This window comes from Homalodisca vitripennis, chromosome X (genome assembly GCF_021130785.1).
Source record: "Homalodisca vitripennis isolate AUS2020 chromosome X, UT_GWSS_2.1, whole genome shotgun sequence".
NCBI lineage: Eukaryota > Metazoa > Arthropoda > Insecta > Hemiptera > Cicadellidae > Homalodisca > Homalodisca vitripennis.
The window spans coordinates 26,671,379-26,688,855 of NC_060215.1; the positions used below are offsets into that span (position 1 = coordinate 26,671,379).

Below are 17,477 nucleotides of genomic sequence, written 5' to 3' on the forward strand. Positions count from 1 at the left end.
CGTGAAGTTTGTACTGAACCTTTGTTCGAAATGGATAGTTGTGTCAATAGTTGTAATAAGTTACGGATTTTTAAAGAAAACTCATGCGTTTTGTTGCTAAAATCTTTAATTAAGTATGAGTTAATTTATTTTTGCGTAGTCAAAGACGTTCAAACCTCTAATTTAAGAATGTACTGGAAGTATTACGTTGTCTTTGAGTTTCGCGAACACTGATCCTAGATTACAAGTCACCTTTTGATTTAAGTGGTAGTGGTCAAAACTCTACAGTCTAGTTGTGGAATGGCGGCGGTTGTTATGGTGTTGAACGGTTTTTAGTGTTATTATTACAATTCGTTAGGATTTCTGTGACAAGTGCTTAAGTCTGTGTTGTTAACTGTTCATTCCTTTTGTAATAATTCAAAATATTATTAACGTTTAACCGTGCAGTGTACTTGAGCTCCAATAAGGATGACTTAAAATATAAAATGGCGTCTTCACCTCAGTATCCCGAATAACAAATTGCAATAATCACTTTGGATTGTTTTAGGTAAGACTTCCGTTCTTTGTACATTCTAGTTTTTAATTTATAATGCGTATTACTTATTTAGATAAACAATAATACTGAATATCAAGTCAGGTCACAAATTTAATAGCCTAATTGCGCCAATGAAATATTGGAAGGGATTGGTTAAGCTTAGTGTCATGTTAGCAGGAGTATGTATGTGGTCACAGAGTGTCATTTAAGTAACAGTTCGGTTTAGTTCTTTCTGAGAGATTTATACTTAACTTGGTAAGGTCAGTCAAGTTCAGATAATTCTATATTTCATTGACAATATGCTAGTTTAATACTAAAACTTGTTCAAGTAACTTATATGCCTAAGCCTATCTACAGTTTGTCTATTTAGTTATTTTAACATAACTGAAGGAACATGTTCTGATTGTCTAGTTTCACATTTTAGAGCAAGTTTTGCTTAAACCATATCTTGAACCAGAAAAGGAAATTGTCTTCTTACAGGGCTACAACTACCTTATATCAATCAGCTATATAGAACTAGGCCTAGGTCTAGACCTAGTTGGCCATTTTGAACAATGGTGTATATTAAAAAAATAAATGTTTAGTTGTCTATAACACATAGGCTATATTGGCATGTCTTAATTATGAAGTGTGTGTACTGTAAATATCAGATCTAGTTTAAGAGTTGATAGCCATTTATTACTGGTTTTACTGAAAATAATGGATTTGTTCTTAGATACATGTATGATGCTCTTATTTATAAGTAAGCCTAGTAGTCAAGATAAATTATAATTGAGGTTGTTTGGTACATTTTGCATAACTGTGGGTTTACAATAGGCGTATGATACTTGATATATAAAATAGTAGGCTTGTCTTGTAAGTATTGAATATCAGGCCTAGTGGAAAGTTTTAATGAGGCCACTATGGTATTAGCTCATTTCATGAATCTTAATTTTTAATTTGAAAGTAGAATGATAATGTCCGTTTTATATTCTTAGACTAATGGTAGGCTACTGCAAGCATAGTTCAAGTGCAAGATAAATCCAAATTTTTAGTAGCAATAATTACAGTATAAGGCCAGTGTAGGGTTAGCAATAGTTAATAATGATTGGAACATTATTCAGTGAGCTTTTTAAGTAAAATTTCGTTCTAAAAACATGTTGTAATTTTAACAGAAGGGGAATGGCAGAATAAAGTAGGCTAAGCAAAATTAGTAAAATATGTAACTCAGAGTTTTTACTGGATCAGCTTCAATGTGGTTTATTTTTGTAAATAAGCTTTCTAATATAACAAGGTAAAGAAATAAAACAAGGCATCGCCAACGTGAATTGATTCTTTATCAAGTCATCATAAGTCCACACGGCATGGTCTGCATTATCTGCATACAGTGTGGCGTTATGCTGTCGGCAAACTAGCTCAATGATGTAGTTAAGATTCCCATGACAGACAATAGAAAGAAATAGACAGAAAGGTGAGCTCCAATTGAAGTAAAGTCAGAGCAATTTCACCAATAAGGAGTGCAGAAGAAATGCATGGTTCATTCCCAAAGCTTCATGCCTCACTATTTCTATACCGCAAACTAATATTATGTATACTTCAATAATGTTTGTATAAGTGAACATTCTCGCAGACAAACTTTTTGATGTTTTTAGTTAAGAAAAGTGTCGTTATTAATGTCTATATAATTATAAGAGCAAGACAAACTTTCTAAAATGTTTATCATTCACCAATTTACTTTTGTATAAGAGTATAAAATTTTTAGAATTGAATTATATCTGTATCTATGCTTTATGGCAGTGTTAATGTAACACAATAAATAAAAACTGAATCATCGGTTCAACGATTTCACCAATAAGGGGGTGTGGTTCGGATTCAATTTCCGTAATGGCCCTTATATGAGAATGTCCAGTCTATTTCTTTCTTCGGTCTGTAGTGGATACTGAGTCAGTGTCCTTTATGTAATGATTAGCTGTAACAGTAATATGTTTTATGTAGCACATGTGTTAAGGACATCCAAGTGATCATGGGTTAGGTGTGCAAGCTCAAGTTTTTTTTATCTTCAAGTGTCCTATGCATACTGTATATGTGGTGACTTAAAAACACGTCAAACATTAATGCTAGAGATCAGATTACTTTATAAAAAACTCAATTCCAGCTTGCACTGCTCATTTAAACATAGTATAGTTAACGCCATAGGGATAATGAATAATTACCTGTGGACATGTCTAGGCGGCTATTGCTATAAGGAGTGGTGTGTGAGCTTAGCCTCGCGTATGGCTTGCTGCAGCATTAATTCTTGTTTACAGTGTCTAGTTCTTATTGGTTATTATTTCCTTACCATGATTTAGGTACTAGAAAGCTGTTGCAAGAGTATAAATGAAATTAAAGTTGATCCAGCAATAGCTCAGAATTACCATAAAATGTTATTGAGTTTACGTAAAGCCTAGATATAGGCTTACGTAAAGTAATGTAGCCTATTGTTTGTTCTGAGCAACCTCTATGTTGTCGTTATTTTCTTAAAAGATCCTTCATAATAGTAAACTCAGCTTGGTTGGCACTTTAATAATAAAGCAATTTAAAAAAAGAAAACTTTATAATACTTAAGTATTAATCAGAGGCCACTATTTTGGAAGTTTTTCTTACTGTGTCCCTAAAAAAAGTAGATTATTAGAAAAACCTAACTTTTTTGACCCACTTCGAAAATTGCATGTTATTATAACAATCTGTTCTCGTCTTCCTCCTAAAAGGAATTAATGCGTGCCAGTAAAGTTCTCGTTCTATACATATTTATTTACCTACTCATATAACCTAATATAATACAAAATGGTAGATAGGGATAGAGTAGCCTCCTTCTTGTTGATATCTCTTCCTTGTGGGAGGCAGAAAACAAGAACCGACCGTCATAATGGCATGTAATTTTTACAATAAGTCAAATAAAGTCTGTTCTTATGTAGTTTTTCAAGGTCTTTGGTAAGTGAAACTTAAAAAAATTTGGATAATACCAAAGCACCAACTTTATGACATTCCATGTAAAATAAATCAATGGCCCAAATCATGCATGACCTCTTGGATTTTTAAATGTTTTGTTTAAATTATAGTACATACCGTCCTATCAATAATATTAAAAATCCAAAATTTTGTTCTTTATATCAAGTAGGCCTTTCCTACTTTACAAGATGTGAAGAAGTAAACATTTTTTTAAAAGACTTTGTTTGGTACTTTTAAATGCTAGTATATTCTAATTAACCGTTGAAGTTAATTCCGTTGAAATAAACGGAATTAAATAACCGTTGAATAATTATTCTCATTATTCAGTTTAAATGGGTGTCATTTTCTTCAGCTGTAGTGTGACATACAACATTGCAATAATGAATGTATGCTTGTGTAATTACTGTTTAAATAGATCGTACAATAAGATTTGTACTAAGCAGTGGAAGGAAACTTAACCCTTCCCACGCGGCAAACGGATATATCCGTTAGGCCTAATTTTGACCGAAACGCGGTAAACGGATATATCCTTCAAAGTCTATTTTGTGTTATTTAATAGATTGTAGTTGCCGTGGAATCCGCTAGAGTTCAAGGGAGTGTTGAATACTTGTTCCGAAAAGCAGATGTTACAGTTTGAACCTCATTGGCGCGTCGCAGTGGTGGGGGGGGCGTGGCTTTGTCCCTCGTGGCTGATTTAGCCTCAGTCTGCGGCGAACCATTACGCGGTAAACGGATATATCCCGGCACGGCATATTTTAGTGTTTAACGCTGTTTTGCCATATTTCCTTATTTACTGTTCGTGTTCCATGTTTGTAAACATGTTTCAATTTAGTTCTTTAGTTTTTTGTAAAAAATATTAATTTTACCTTATTGAAAATATTTTTAGAAATTCAAGTAAAAAGGTTGTTTTGTCAATTTTTTGTAAAATTTGTTAAAAAATATAGGGGTCTGATTATTTTGTGATATTGTATTATTTTTTATTTCTAATAGCCACCACTAACTAAAAAAAATTAGAGTTGGTAACATGTAAAACAAATTTTAAATTTAATTACGCGTTATGAGTCAAAATTGAAAGATAAATTCCGCGTGGGAAGGGTTAACTTATATTTCGATATATTTGTATAAATTTAACAAAAGGTACAGTAATCACTCTGTTCTAATAATTTATTTTTGATATTTTACATGCACTGCATTTTTCATGTATTAATGAAGCTCAACATAAGTAATATTTATTTTTCATCAGACAAACAAGTTTAATTTTGTAGATTAATAGATAAATAAAGAGCATTTGAAAATGATATTAGGGTACTGGAGTTTAATTATTAAACAGTGTGTTTCAGTGTCTAGGATCCCATGATGAAATTTGGCATAGATGTAACAGATTATTACGCCACTGATATACCATTTTTACAAGAAAGTCAAATAGGAAGTTTGCTAGATTTTTCTAACAAGCCAACGTCAAATTAAAATTATCTTAAAGTTGAAGGAAATTGCTGAAATTTAAACTTTTTAGACTCTATAATAAAAAAATACTATAACATTGTAAACCTTTTGACTTTTTCTTATTTATAGGTATTGATAATTTAGGAAGTAATTGATTTTTAAATCTTACATTTTGGATTTTTATTATTCTTGGTGGGTACTATCAGTAAATCCAAAATTATAAACATGTAGGAGGTTATGGTCCAAATTAGTTGATTTCATATGGAATGGCCCTTAATCCATAATAGCAGTACAATGCATAAAGTACTATAGCCAGAGATACTGGGGACTCAAAGAACAAGTATTGAACAAGAATCATTGACTGTAACAACTAATGTATTTATAACAATACTTGATTACATTCAATCTATAGTTGTACAAGAAACTATTAATATGTAGTAGTATTTGAAATAAAAGTAGTGGCTGCCCGCAACCACCTTGGCTATGCAATTATTGGTGATATAATTCTTCGGGTAATTTTTCATAATAATGTTAATTAAGGTACACGTTTCACAGTTGCGATTCACATTTGAAAAATCGCGTTGGTGGTGTATAATAGTAGGTGTATAATATGATCATTTTCCTGAAGCCTTAACCAACCTACAAATCATTTCTGTTGTAGTGGATGTTTTTTGTCTTTTGTCAAGATAAAGGGCTATATCAAAGTACAAGCGTAGCTGTCTCTTAGTTTGATCTGAGGCATTAATGATAGGTTCTACTTCCATTTTAACTCTGGATCTATCAACGGCTGGTGACTAATTGCTTAAAAATGTTTCCCCAATGTTAAACGGCTAGTCACTAGTTTTGCAGTCATCTTTTTTTAATCAAACTTTTGCTGTTGAAAATCAGATTTAACCCTTAGCACGCCGTAGACGGAATAATCCGCGATGTTGTTAGGTCTTATAACGCCGAAGACGAAATAATCCGCCGATCGATAAAAATATATTTTATTACTGTTTTTGAAATTTATAAGCTCAATATATAAGCCACAATACTAAGTAATGTACTGGCTTGACCAAATAATCCAGTTGCAGCTGTCAGCTGGCCGCAGTAGGTTAACAATAAATTGTTTTTTTGCCGGCAGCTGTTCTCCCACTCCCTTCTGTACGCCGATGACAATACTATCCGCCATTACCGACTGTCAGTGGAGCACGCATTGTGCCTTTGAAATGAAAATGAAATGAAAATTCCTTTATTTCAACAGGCAAAGTTAGGGCCTCATGGCCCTTTCTTACACTTAACTTTGGGAAGTGTTCTTGCGTTGTCATTCCTTATACAAACAGTTTTAAAAAGTTTTTATTACAATTTTTTAGGTGTTATAATCAAGTTTTTATTGTTTCTTTTCTGTTGTGTAATTAAGGCTCATCACCCAGACGATTCTGATTATGACGATTTTGTTGCTAAAGTTTTGAATGCTACGTTTTCTAGTGCTTATTATGAACTTATAAACTAATCAAGATCAGCATATTACACTTGATTTGTTTTCTTATCCTTGTACATAGTTTTAATATTTTTCATCACATGTAGGCCTATTTGATTACTCTGTAACTTGAATTATTTGATTTTTATTGAAATATTCCATTATTATGAAAAAATGTGATTATTTTAATGCAATTATTACATTATTGTAAAATTTAAATTTTTGTTGTGTGTTATTAGTCATTAGGAATGAATAAAAAAAAATAGCTTTAAGGAATTTTCATTATCATTTTTTCACCTTAACCCTTTTACTGCCGGCCATTTTTTTATCGTACCAGTCAAAATTGCCAAGGGGGAAAATCGCTGTTGTGCATTCATTTACAAAAAATGCTGTATCTTTTTTATTTTTCATTAGATTTGCATTAATTTTTACTTTATTTACTCGTATTTAAATGCTGTTTTTCAAGTAATAAAAAGAAATTTTAATTTGAAACAAACTCATTATTTAATTTTAAAAATTATGTAAATAAAAAATAAATAAAAAAATAAAAATTGTGTTTGGCATCTGATAATTTATTTTTAAAATTATACTAAAATTTTGAGCATGATATCATTATAAACTAGAGCAATTGCTTAGAACATATACCAAATTTTGAAGGTGCTACCTTGAAACATAGCTGCACTATGAGGATTTTCCCAAAACTGGTAGGCCTCCTCTAGGCCTACCAGTGGAAGTTGAAGGTAAACTTATCTGTGCCACATCCCCCTCACTATCTAATAACTCCTCATTATCTGATGGTAAGATAAAGTCAGGATCGTCATCAGTGTCATCCACATCACTTTGATTGTCATCAATAGCCCTAACACTAATATCAGAATCGTTCTCGGCATCTGAATCTGACAAATTCTGAAGGAAAATTGTCACTCAGTTCGTCTTGCACTTGTACACCACCATCGATTAGACTGTTAATTATTGTTCCCTCACTCACAGGAGAGTTAGATGTAACTCTTTTACTCATTTTATCCTTGATCAACAAAAGTAAAACACTTCAAAAAACTTTCGATAACATTGTAAACAACAACAATGAACGAAGATTTCAGTAATCTAACCCGATCATCTGGTTTTGACAGCTGTCTAGGTAGTTCGTCAATTCTAGTCAAAGACGACGAAAATAGAAATCCAAAGTTCTTCAAATGGCTTCTTTCATTATCCTTTCCTCCTAAACAACCAAAATACTGAATATTTCGGCATTTGAACATAACAGTAGCCAGTAACAATAAAAAAAAACAGACGTCCGACATATCGGACGTTGGCGTTTTCGGCAAAAATGCCGACGTCCGATATGTCGGACGTCGGCAGTAAAAGGGTTAAATGAGCGTAATCTAAAAAAATACTAAATTTATATCGGTGTTCAAAGGGTTAATAGAGCAAATTCTATATAAGAATAAATGGGATGTTCCACAGTTTATTTTGATATATTGTTTATTGAATAATAATGCATATTTAGTACACACTGAAATTATGAAGAGAATGCTGAATTACCGTTTCTGTTCGCCTACTTGCAAAATGCAAAATGACAGGATTTTATATTCTACTTTTGACGCAGGAAATTTTATCCAGGTAAATGTTTGCTACATCACTGCGTTCAGAATTTCTGTCCTAACTAGAGCATCTGTTTATTTCTCTTATGTCCGAAGAAAGACATCCATTGCAAATACGGTTGCGGTATTTCTATAAAGTCAAACAACTAGTTTTGACTAGTCACTAGTATTTTGTTATTTTTAAATTTTATTATCAAGTTGTGATTGTATCAAGTAACATCAAACTTTTCATTTTGAAATTTGGCATCTAGCGGTATAAAAGCTACCTAGTTGTTAGTGACGATTAGAAACAGATGTCCAAAGTCTGTTATGAACCGTCTACAGAAGAACTTTTTAATAATGGTGTGATAAAGCTCTTGTAATGTAATAGGGCGTTTATTTAAAAAGTTTATATTGTAATTTATTGTTCTACCAATCTAAAACTAATTTATTGAAGAAAAATGTAACTATAATATGGGACATATCATTGCAAGCTTTGATTGTGGCAAAAAGCAGTTGTGTAATACATGTAGACCTGATGTATATTGTTTAAACTTCACATGAGTATAGAAGACTAGTTTCTTGCAATAACATTATTATTAAAATCATTAATTGAGATATCTTTACATTATTAATAAATAAATTAGTAAAGCCAAACGGCCAGGCTGGCAATGGTATGCCTCATCCTATAGCATTTTCTTCTTCCCATCATCCCAACTGACTAAAACTTATTGGTGAAATGTTCACTTTTGATGTAATTGGTTTTTTCAACTAAATAATTTGTTGAATAACGTTCATTATGACATGTTGTTAGGCATTGGGATTACTTATGTAAGAAATAGCAGCTTTCTTTGTGTTCTTTTGTGGTTTTCTCTGGCATACTGTGAGAAAGAACTCATCACACGTTACTTTCCTGCTGATTAGTCACATTAACAGTTTTTATTTCATAAACACCTCTTAATATTGTTGTAGGCTCAGAAACAGCTGTTCTTTCTTTAGTTTCTGGTTTTTGAGAGTAATAACATTTCAAACTGTACCACTCAACGTTCTTAAAAATTGATGTATTTTTCCTTCCAAACTGAAACATTATGTTTCATATACCTGACTTATTTGGGTTTTTGCCGATGTGAGTGAAAATGTGAAGAAAATTACACTAGTCGGTTATCCTTACATTTAAAACTATGACTGCATTCCAGTGGTTTGCTCCTGGTCTCAATTTGTCTTCTATTACTTCCTCCGTCACTTCTTTTACATAATTTAAACAGATTGGAGTTTGACGTGCTATATAAAAAAAAATACAGAACTAAATTGCACAAATTTATGGATTTTCAGGTTTTGCCACACAACACATAGGCTATTTGATACACAGAAATATTATATTAAAAATATTATTTTAATTTAAAGTCCTTTCTTTCATCTTTGAAATTATGTAATACTTAATTATTTCATTGATTAATAAAGATATAATAATATTTGTTAAAACTTGAAAACTAACAATTTTTCAAGGAAAAAACCTTGCCTCATATTGGTTTGTTATTGTATTATTATCAAAGCCGTTTTGCTAAACTATATTTATACTTATTTTTATACATATTATTTAACTGTCAAAGTAATAAAAACATTTACAATAGCTCACTTAATATGTACTATAATAACTGATTGTTAAATGTAAAAATTTATAGGAAAAGTGTACATTTTTATGTGAGTAAAAACACTAAAAATTTAATTAAATCCCTTGCTAAGTTTTCAAATTAGGCCTATAATATAGTCAAATAGTTATATGTCAAATTTTTACTCAAGTTTTACATATGAAACAACACTTCTCAAATTAGGTATACCTCTGGTCTATATAAAAAAAGCTTAATCATGTAAATAACAAGAAAATTTGAAACAATTTTGTTTTATGGCTAAGGTATAAACAATCTGTTTATCCTAAATTAATAGCCTTAAAAATGTAACAGTTCTTAACCTAACAAACCAAATAATTTAAAGCAGACGGCAACAGGTGATGGCCAACAAAAAATAATATTATTTTCGCAGCTCCTAGTGGATGTTTTTTTAACTGATCAACAGACATTATGTACAACGGGAAAATCTGTGGTTGAGTTATGCACAAGGATTAACAACGTAATTATACAATTGTGCTCGAATCTGACTCAAAGTCTTTGCGGTGTTAAAGTTTCATGTGTTAGTTTTTTAAATTTAGATCTGGGGAAAGATTGGTGTATTTAAATTATCCACCCATAAAGTGTTTATTTTTTCAAGAATAAAGCCATGTGAAACCAGTAGATGAGGTATAATTCATTAGTTTTAATTTCATATTTAGGAAGCTTTTAGAGGTATATTTGTTTGAAGGATAGTCCACCCTTTTAAAACACTATAGATTTATTGGTAATTACATTTTGGCTTGTGCAATGATTTGTTTATTATTTAGATTTTTTTTATAAAAAAAGGAGAGACCGATCCCCTTTTAAGCCTTATTCTGTCCATCCTCATGGGCCACTGGCCTGTTTGAGGATCTTATCAAACAGAATAAGGGGGAGAGTTGATACAGTACAAGGCCGATGGTACTGATAAAAAGTGAAACGGTCACAGACGGGATCTGAAACTGTGCTATCTCTAACTCAGACCCAAAGTCCAACGACTCGCTCGGCCGACCGCTCGGCCATTGGCACTCCCAAATAATAGTTTTAATTTTCAAAAATTTTTTAGTCCTTGAAGTAAATTGGATATTGAAAGGAAGACCTTTGAAAGGGTTTCTTTATAGTACCCAATCAGTATTACAATCTCTTACAAAAACAAGAGTCCATCAACAACGACCAAAACCTCCTGCCTGATACTATTATACTTTTGTCTCTGCTTTGAAACTTGCTGGTTTGGGCAATCAGAAACATTTTGAACTATCTGATGGTAAAATGTACAACGGATAATGTGTTTGGGCCTCAATTTGCTGTGAACGCCTTTCATTTTTCCTACATACAAGTACACATCCATATTTTTCTCATGCTATTTATAGCTCTTTTACTTGTATTAGCTCTTTTATATTTAGAGCTGTTTTAGTATTGTTTATGTCATGTAGTTTATCAATACTATTCCACATATAACGAAGCTACAGGGGGAGGGGGAATTGGAGCTGAACTTAAAATTCACATTATTCCCTTGTCCCAACTTTGAGCTCAAGTTTCCATTACTAGGCACAGCACCTGGGTCAAACTCATTTGGACACAAGGACTGTCAGTATCCATTAGTACTTGATTACCCATGGGCCTAGGGACAAAAACGTCACCAACACTTTTTTAAAAGTTTGGAATTGTACCCAAGTGAGCGAAATCGATGTCAATATTATCAGCAGTTTCTCTAGTTATGCTGAGCTATCATGTTTATAAATAATCATATTGACATCACATACCAATCTCAAATGTGGCTGCTATAACTGCAGTCAACTTCCGATCTCAAATATGGCTGCTGTAAACTTCCAGCAGTCTGTTGGATATTATTAGTATTCCACAAAATAAAAGTTACAGTCTTGTTTGCGGTGTGGTGGTTAGTTGAAACAATTAAATATTTGCCTGCAAGATAGGACCACATGATGCTTTGTGTGTTTATTAAATCCACATTGCGATTGTGATGTGGTTGACCCTACAATTATGATGAACAAATTTAGATATAAAAATCAATTACCATGACTACTGAATTTGGAACACACTAAATTCTAGTTTGTGCAATTTAGGCCTACAAACTAACCAATACAATGCCACCATGCAATGTCATTATGCAATGTTGAGACCATTTTATTTACTTACTGCCAAGTCAACTTTCCTAGACTCATGTTACAATTTGTTCTAATTGTTTTCTGCTATTAAGCCCAAAGTGATGCCTGTCTTCTTTATGTTATTATTCTGTTATATTTGAAAGTAATAATATTTTAGAATCTATTTCTAATGCTTGGGACATTTTGAATCCTAATAAGTAAGAAACAATATTTTAATAAATTGAAATGTGTAAAGCTCATATAGGAAACACGAAGCACAAGTGAACCAGTTGGGTTGTTGAAAACATCATAGTGTTTCTGTTTTTAGTTGTTTTTTTACATCTTTGGCTTTAGGTGGTAGGTAGTTGGTATAATGGAAACTTGATTTGTTGACTCTCAAAGTAAATAGAAACACTGTTTAAATGGATTACGTATTGGCAACATTGTTCACGTGTTACATGTTGGTACTGGTTATTAAAGGTCGTCTGGAATGGTGTTTCAGAGATGGTGGTAAAACATTTACAGCACACTGACCTTCGTTGACTTTCTTCCTTTACTGGCAACTTGTAAATAGGACATGACCAAAAATTGCACAGCTACTCGTTGAACAATTTCTAATGAACGTTTTGTTTTTATTCATAATGTAAAGTTCTCTTGAATGTATTGTTTTGATATATAATGTAAAGTAAGTAATTATCCCTTTAAAAGTAAAGCCTATAAATTTTAATTCAATAAACGCCACTTTTAAATATTTGTAGGCTACACTATTACCTACGTAATTTCTGTAAAACAATTTTATTCTTTATTTATGTCATGTCCATCAATTGGCACTTTAATATTTCTGGGCAGTGTGACTTTTGTTTTGATTTGATTATAAATGGCTTAATTTTGCTTATTAATTTCTCTAACAACTATAGTTAACATTGATGTTCGTGGTGGAGCTACAGAGAGATCTATTCACTCCTAAGATCATCTTTATTGTATGTGGGATCTTCATGAAATTTAATGCAAGCTGTATACTGCTTTTTTATATTGTTTCCTCTATGTAGTATTATAGTATTATTTAGCTGTAATCGCCTTTCTTTGATGTGTCGTAAAAATTATGTCTATTCAAAGTTTTTAATCTAAATTATATTACCACCCAACTTAGCATTTTTGTTAAAACTAAAGATCAAAAATGAAACTTTGTATATATATGTATTATTAATTTTCAAATTAACTTAAAATTATCCAATTTGCGAACAGCCAGTCACCACTACCATAGAGGGATTGGTGGGATTGGTCACCACCCACTTAGAGTTTGAAGAGAACATTCAATAACAGCCAATGCCAGTAATTAAAAGATTCTTAATGCCTGATTTTTGTAGTACTAAGTGGTGCAAAGTTGTGTATGAACTTTATTGATTCGTAATTTGTGGGCTTGAATGTTTATTGTAATGTAAAATATGTTGTCAGCCAGTTGCATGTTAATGCTTTGCAAGGTTGTATGTTTCAATGTTCTCAGGTTATTCGTTAAGAAACCATATAAGGAGGATTACAATATATTTGTGCTAGTTTTTTAAAGTTCTTTTATCAATAGAATTGCCATGCTTAAGTTAATAATACTGAGTGAAAATTGTACTATTTTTCCTTTTTCTGAGACCTGTTGGCAGTGTGGAGTTTAAATATTCAATGGATTATATTATGTATGTGGTACTTATATGATATTTTTTAAGCTGTAGGCCTGCTTTAATAGTTTTAAATGGAGTATTGATTTCAGTAACATTTCTTAAATTTATTTCTGTCTTAGAAAAGGACAACCCTGAAAAAGCAATAAGCTGTAGGCCCATTTCACTACAATCAATGGCATGTCAAATATTTTTGAAAAATATATAGATAATACTCTTTTAACTCTTTAAAGTTGAAAGTAACAACATTTATGACAATGAGCAACACAGGTTTGGCAGCGGAGATCTGTTACTGCAACGGTCTAACTTTTTTAATCCTTATTAGCAACAGAACGTTAATTACAGAAAGAAATCAGTCCTGGCATTACTGATGGAATCAAAGCATTTTATAGTGTATGTCATTATACACTGCTAAATTATGTGTCTCAATGTGATATTGAGGTTTTACCCTTAGATTCTATCTTGAGGGATGTTTACAGTTTGTTAGAATCTATCTAATTATCTAAGTCATTTAATTAAAAAATAAGTAAGGTATTCATCTCCATAAAGATCAATTTAAGAACTATTATTTGTTGATTCACTTAAGGTGTTTATTGAATTAAATAATTCACTTTAATGGTATACCTGGAGTTAAACTAGTAATATTACTGATTGTACATTAACTTTATAGTTTGCAGTTTCTACAACAATAAACATGGCAGGTGTCAATTTTACAACATATTTAAGCCTCTAGAAAACTTTTAAAATAAAGATAACATCTTAAGAAATGCTTCTACAAGAAATTATGTTTTATTTTGCACAAGTCAGTGCAATTGCAATAATTACAAGGACAAAACTAAAATTAGTACTAATAAAATTGTACAAATTTAGTATATCAAGTTCTCAGGTTTAATAATGAACAGTAATCAACTTGGAATGATGATGTTTTCTTTCAGCCGCGATGTCCTGTCTAGTTCAATATTCATTTGTGATAAGCCTATCAAACTTGTGTTTCATTATTTGTTTATATATTCATTGTGTTTGTAAATTTTAAACTATGATGAATCCTCACTTTTAATACTCATTTATGCCAGAACCATCTAGAATTTACTAGAAATTGAAAACTATAGTAGTGTTATGACTACTGGTTAGACTGTTTGGCTAAAGTATATGTTAATGTTAATTCATATTTCTTTCTCTAAGAGATAATAAGACATTCCAGGACTTAAAATTTCCTATATAAGTCGGAAATTTACCAAGTTTCTTTCGGATTGTTGGGTCTCTTTCCACCTCTTGTATATAACACATTATTGTTTCTGTGATTGTAACACTTTTTCCATCACAATGAGCAACTTAATTGCAATCTTGTGGTATTTTTATGTCTAGCTCGTATTTCCATTACATATTACGATTTATCGCTTTACCCTTCCACTCAGACCACCTGCCTATCTTGACTGGAATGCCGCCAGCAAGACAAGCTCCTTAGCCTAAAGGGCACATTGGTCATCTGCTATTTACAGGCTCTACTGAATGTGCCAAGCTTTTGTCCTCAGTCCCTTAGATGAAGGTCCATAATCGATTTTGATCAAATTTCCCTCGTCACATATAAGAGGCACTGATCAGCTATTTATACATTCTTCCACAACTGTTGTAATCCAGCACGCCTTGAAAATCTCTACCAACACTTTATTATCCATACTAGCCTCAAGTTTTCATTCTGTGAAGTTCTACACTAATGATAGGCAGCATGTTGTGCATCATTTCTTGGAACTTTCTGAAACATGTACACTCATCATGAATAAGCTACTCTTGTCTGGAGAAAACACTGTCCTTATTGTAGCATTTGCAGTTCTTAGAAGTAATTCAGTGTTTCACTCAACAATGTAACATTGTATTTCACTGTACATTGTAATTCTACAATGGGTTAGTTGATTTCTTGTAAAAGGCGTACAGAACAGCTTTTTTAGTTATAGCAAGTCCATAGCATAAACTTACAAACAGTAGGTGAAAATTATCTGGATAATTTGTTACAAGTTTTTTAGCCTTGTGACGTTAGATTAGACATTATAATTGGTTGATAAGAGACTTTTATGGTTAGAACTGATGACATTACACAACACAGACTCCTGCTGATATATTATGTTGATATTTTACTAGTATATCTTTCGGCCACTCTGTATTGTCCCAAAAACAAATGAACATTCTCAGTAATAAAAAAAATTACTAACTATACGACTAAACAATAACTGAATAACTATAGAATCTCAAAACCAATAACTAACAATTCAACTACTATAAGAACAATAATATCTCAAACTAATAGGAAAGTAAGCTTGTTTTAGTATTTTGTAATCTATTTATACTCAAGTGAACATGTTCGTGTCGGAGGAATTGGCTGTTTTCAGTGTTTTTGACAATGTCATATGTTGTCATAAGGTTGCCTCAATTGATTGACATTCTCTCACCTTGCTCATAGAATCTTTTACCTTTACTTTTATTTTGTATACGTTAAGGAAGAATGTCCTAATTTTAAAATATTGTAATATTTTGTATGTGACTTGGTAGTCAGCTGACATATTTTTAATGATTTTTACAGATCAATACAACAAATAGTGTTATGGTTATTAAGGGGTAACTTAAATTTACCCTCTGGAATATGATTTAGATCATAATATTTACATCATATATATTTAATCTAATGATTTATATGAATAGTGTCAAGTCTGGATGAGTATATCTACAAATTAAGCTTATTTTCTCTGTTTTGTTTCAGATGATGTTGAGATTTAATCATTTGCGTTGAAAACCGCTTTTACAAATCACAATCATGAAAATAGATAGAAGTCGAATTAAAAAGAGCACATCGGAAGTTGTAAGTATCCAAATAGACTTTTTATGTTATATTTAGTGTAGTCTTAAGTTTAATCTTTGGCCTAAATTAGTAATAAGTTCACCACTTAGATCCACTGAAATGAATATTGATAGAATATAACGTGTTTTATATATATATATATATATATATATAGTCTGTAAATATTGTACCTGTATGGAAATTAAATACACAATTAGGGTACAATTTAATAGTACTGTGTTAAACGTACGTTATAATAAATTTAAGTGTACTGACAATGTAAATCTGTATGTTATTTAAATGTTTTGAGCTTTTTTGAGGTGCTGCATATATGTGTTACTTAGTCTATAAAATGAAAAAAAATATTATTTTTCGTTAATGTATCAAGTGACACAATGTGCTGTTTCTGAACATCTCTTTCTACTGTCATTGAAAACCTTTTTATTTTTTCGTAATTTCAAGACATATTTTACACCAAAGGTATATTCAAGGTAAAAACACGAATTAAATTGAAAACAGGAATTGCAAAAGGTATAAAACCTGTTATGGCGCAAGTGAAGAACTTTCTATTTACCGGATCTAAGGTTAACAACAGTAACAAAAGGTTTTGCAATAGGACATGCAATCAAACCATTATACAAGTTATAAATGTTAATGGCACTTTACATTTACACAGTAATATTAAAGTCATTTAGAGATAAACTCAGCTATAGTTTGAACCTACTTCTCACAATACTAGGCATCGTTGTTATCTATAATAAATACTCTTCAATGTCAATATGTGTTAAACAACACAAGACAAATCAATATCCAAACTGATTTCCTGGTTGTTACATAGTCTCTTTCACAATATAAACCAATTCTATATTAGCATTTTGTACATGTAATAGGGGGAGTGTTAATCTAAAACTTGTCATGACAGTATATAACTCCTACATAAAACAAGTATTTCTATAAGCATTTATAGTCACACCCAATCTAATTGAGCACAAGTACAATATTTGTCATGTATCTAGTGTTGTAAAGGATAATATTGTGCATCAAGGTCAACATGGGAGGATATTTTAGTGCACATTAAACAATATCCATGAAATGTATAATCAAAAACGTTTGGATTTCCAATTTGAAATAATGTTCTCATCCACTAGATTTAATAAATATTCGTCAGTTTTTATTTAGTAAAATTCCATTTATGTTTTACTTGAATTTCTGATCAGTAAGAGGTTATATGAAAATGTGTAAAGTCGTTTGTTGGGACCCCATGTT

At 31.5% G+C, this 17,477-nt stretch overlaps 1 protein-coding gene across 1 annotated transcript in view; it reads left to right on the forward strand.

The window, feature by feature from the left end:
• Positions 1-241: 241 nt before the first annotated feature.
• The window catches only part of LOC124369401 (E3 ubiquitin-protein ligase HUWE1-like), a 164,986-nt gene continuing 147,750 nt past the window's right edge, over positions 242-17,477 (forward strand). The window contains exons 1-2 of the mRNA XM_046827405.1: positions 242-526; positions 16,134-16,232. Coding sequence (XP_046683361.1) covers positions 16,188-16,232 — 45 coding nt within the window. The 5' untranslated portion in view covers positions 242-526; positions 16,134-16,187. The remainder of the gene's footprint in view (positions 527-16,133; positions 16,233-17,477) is intronic.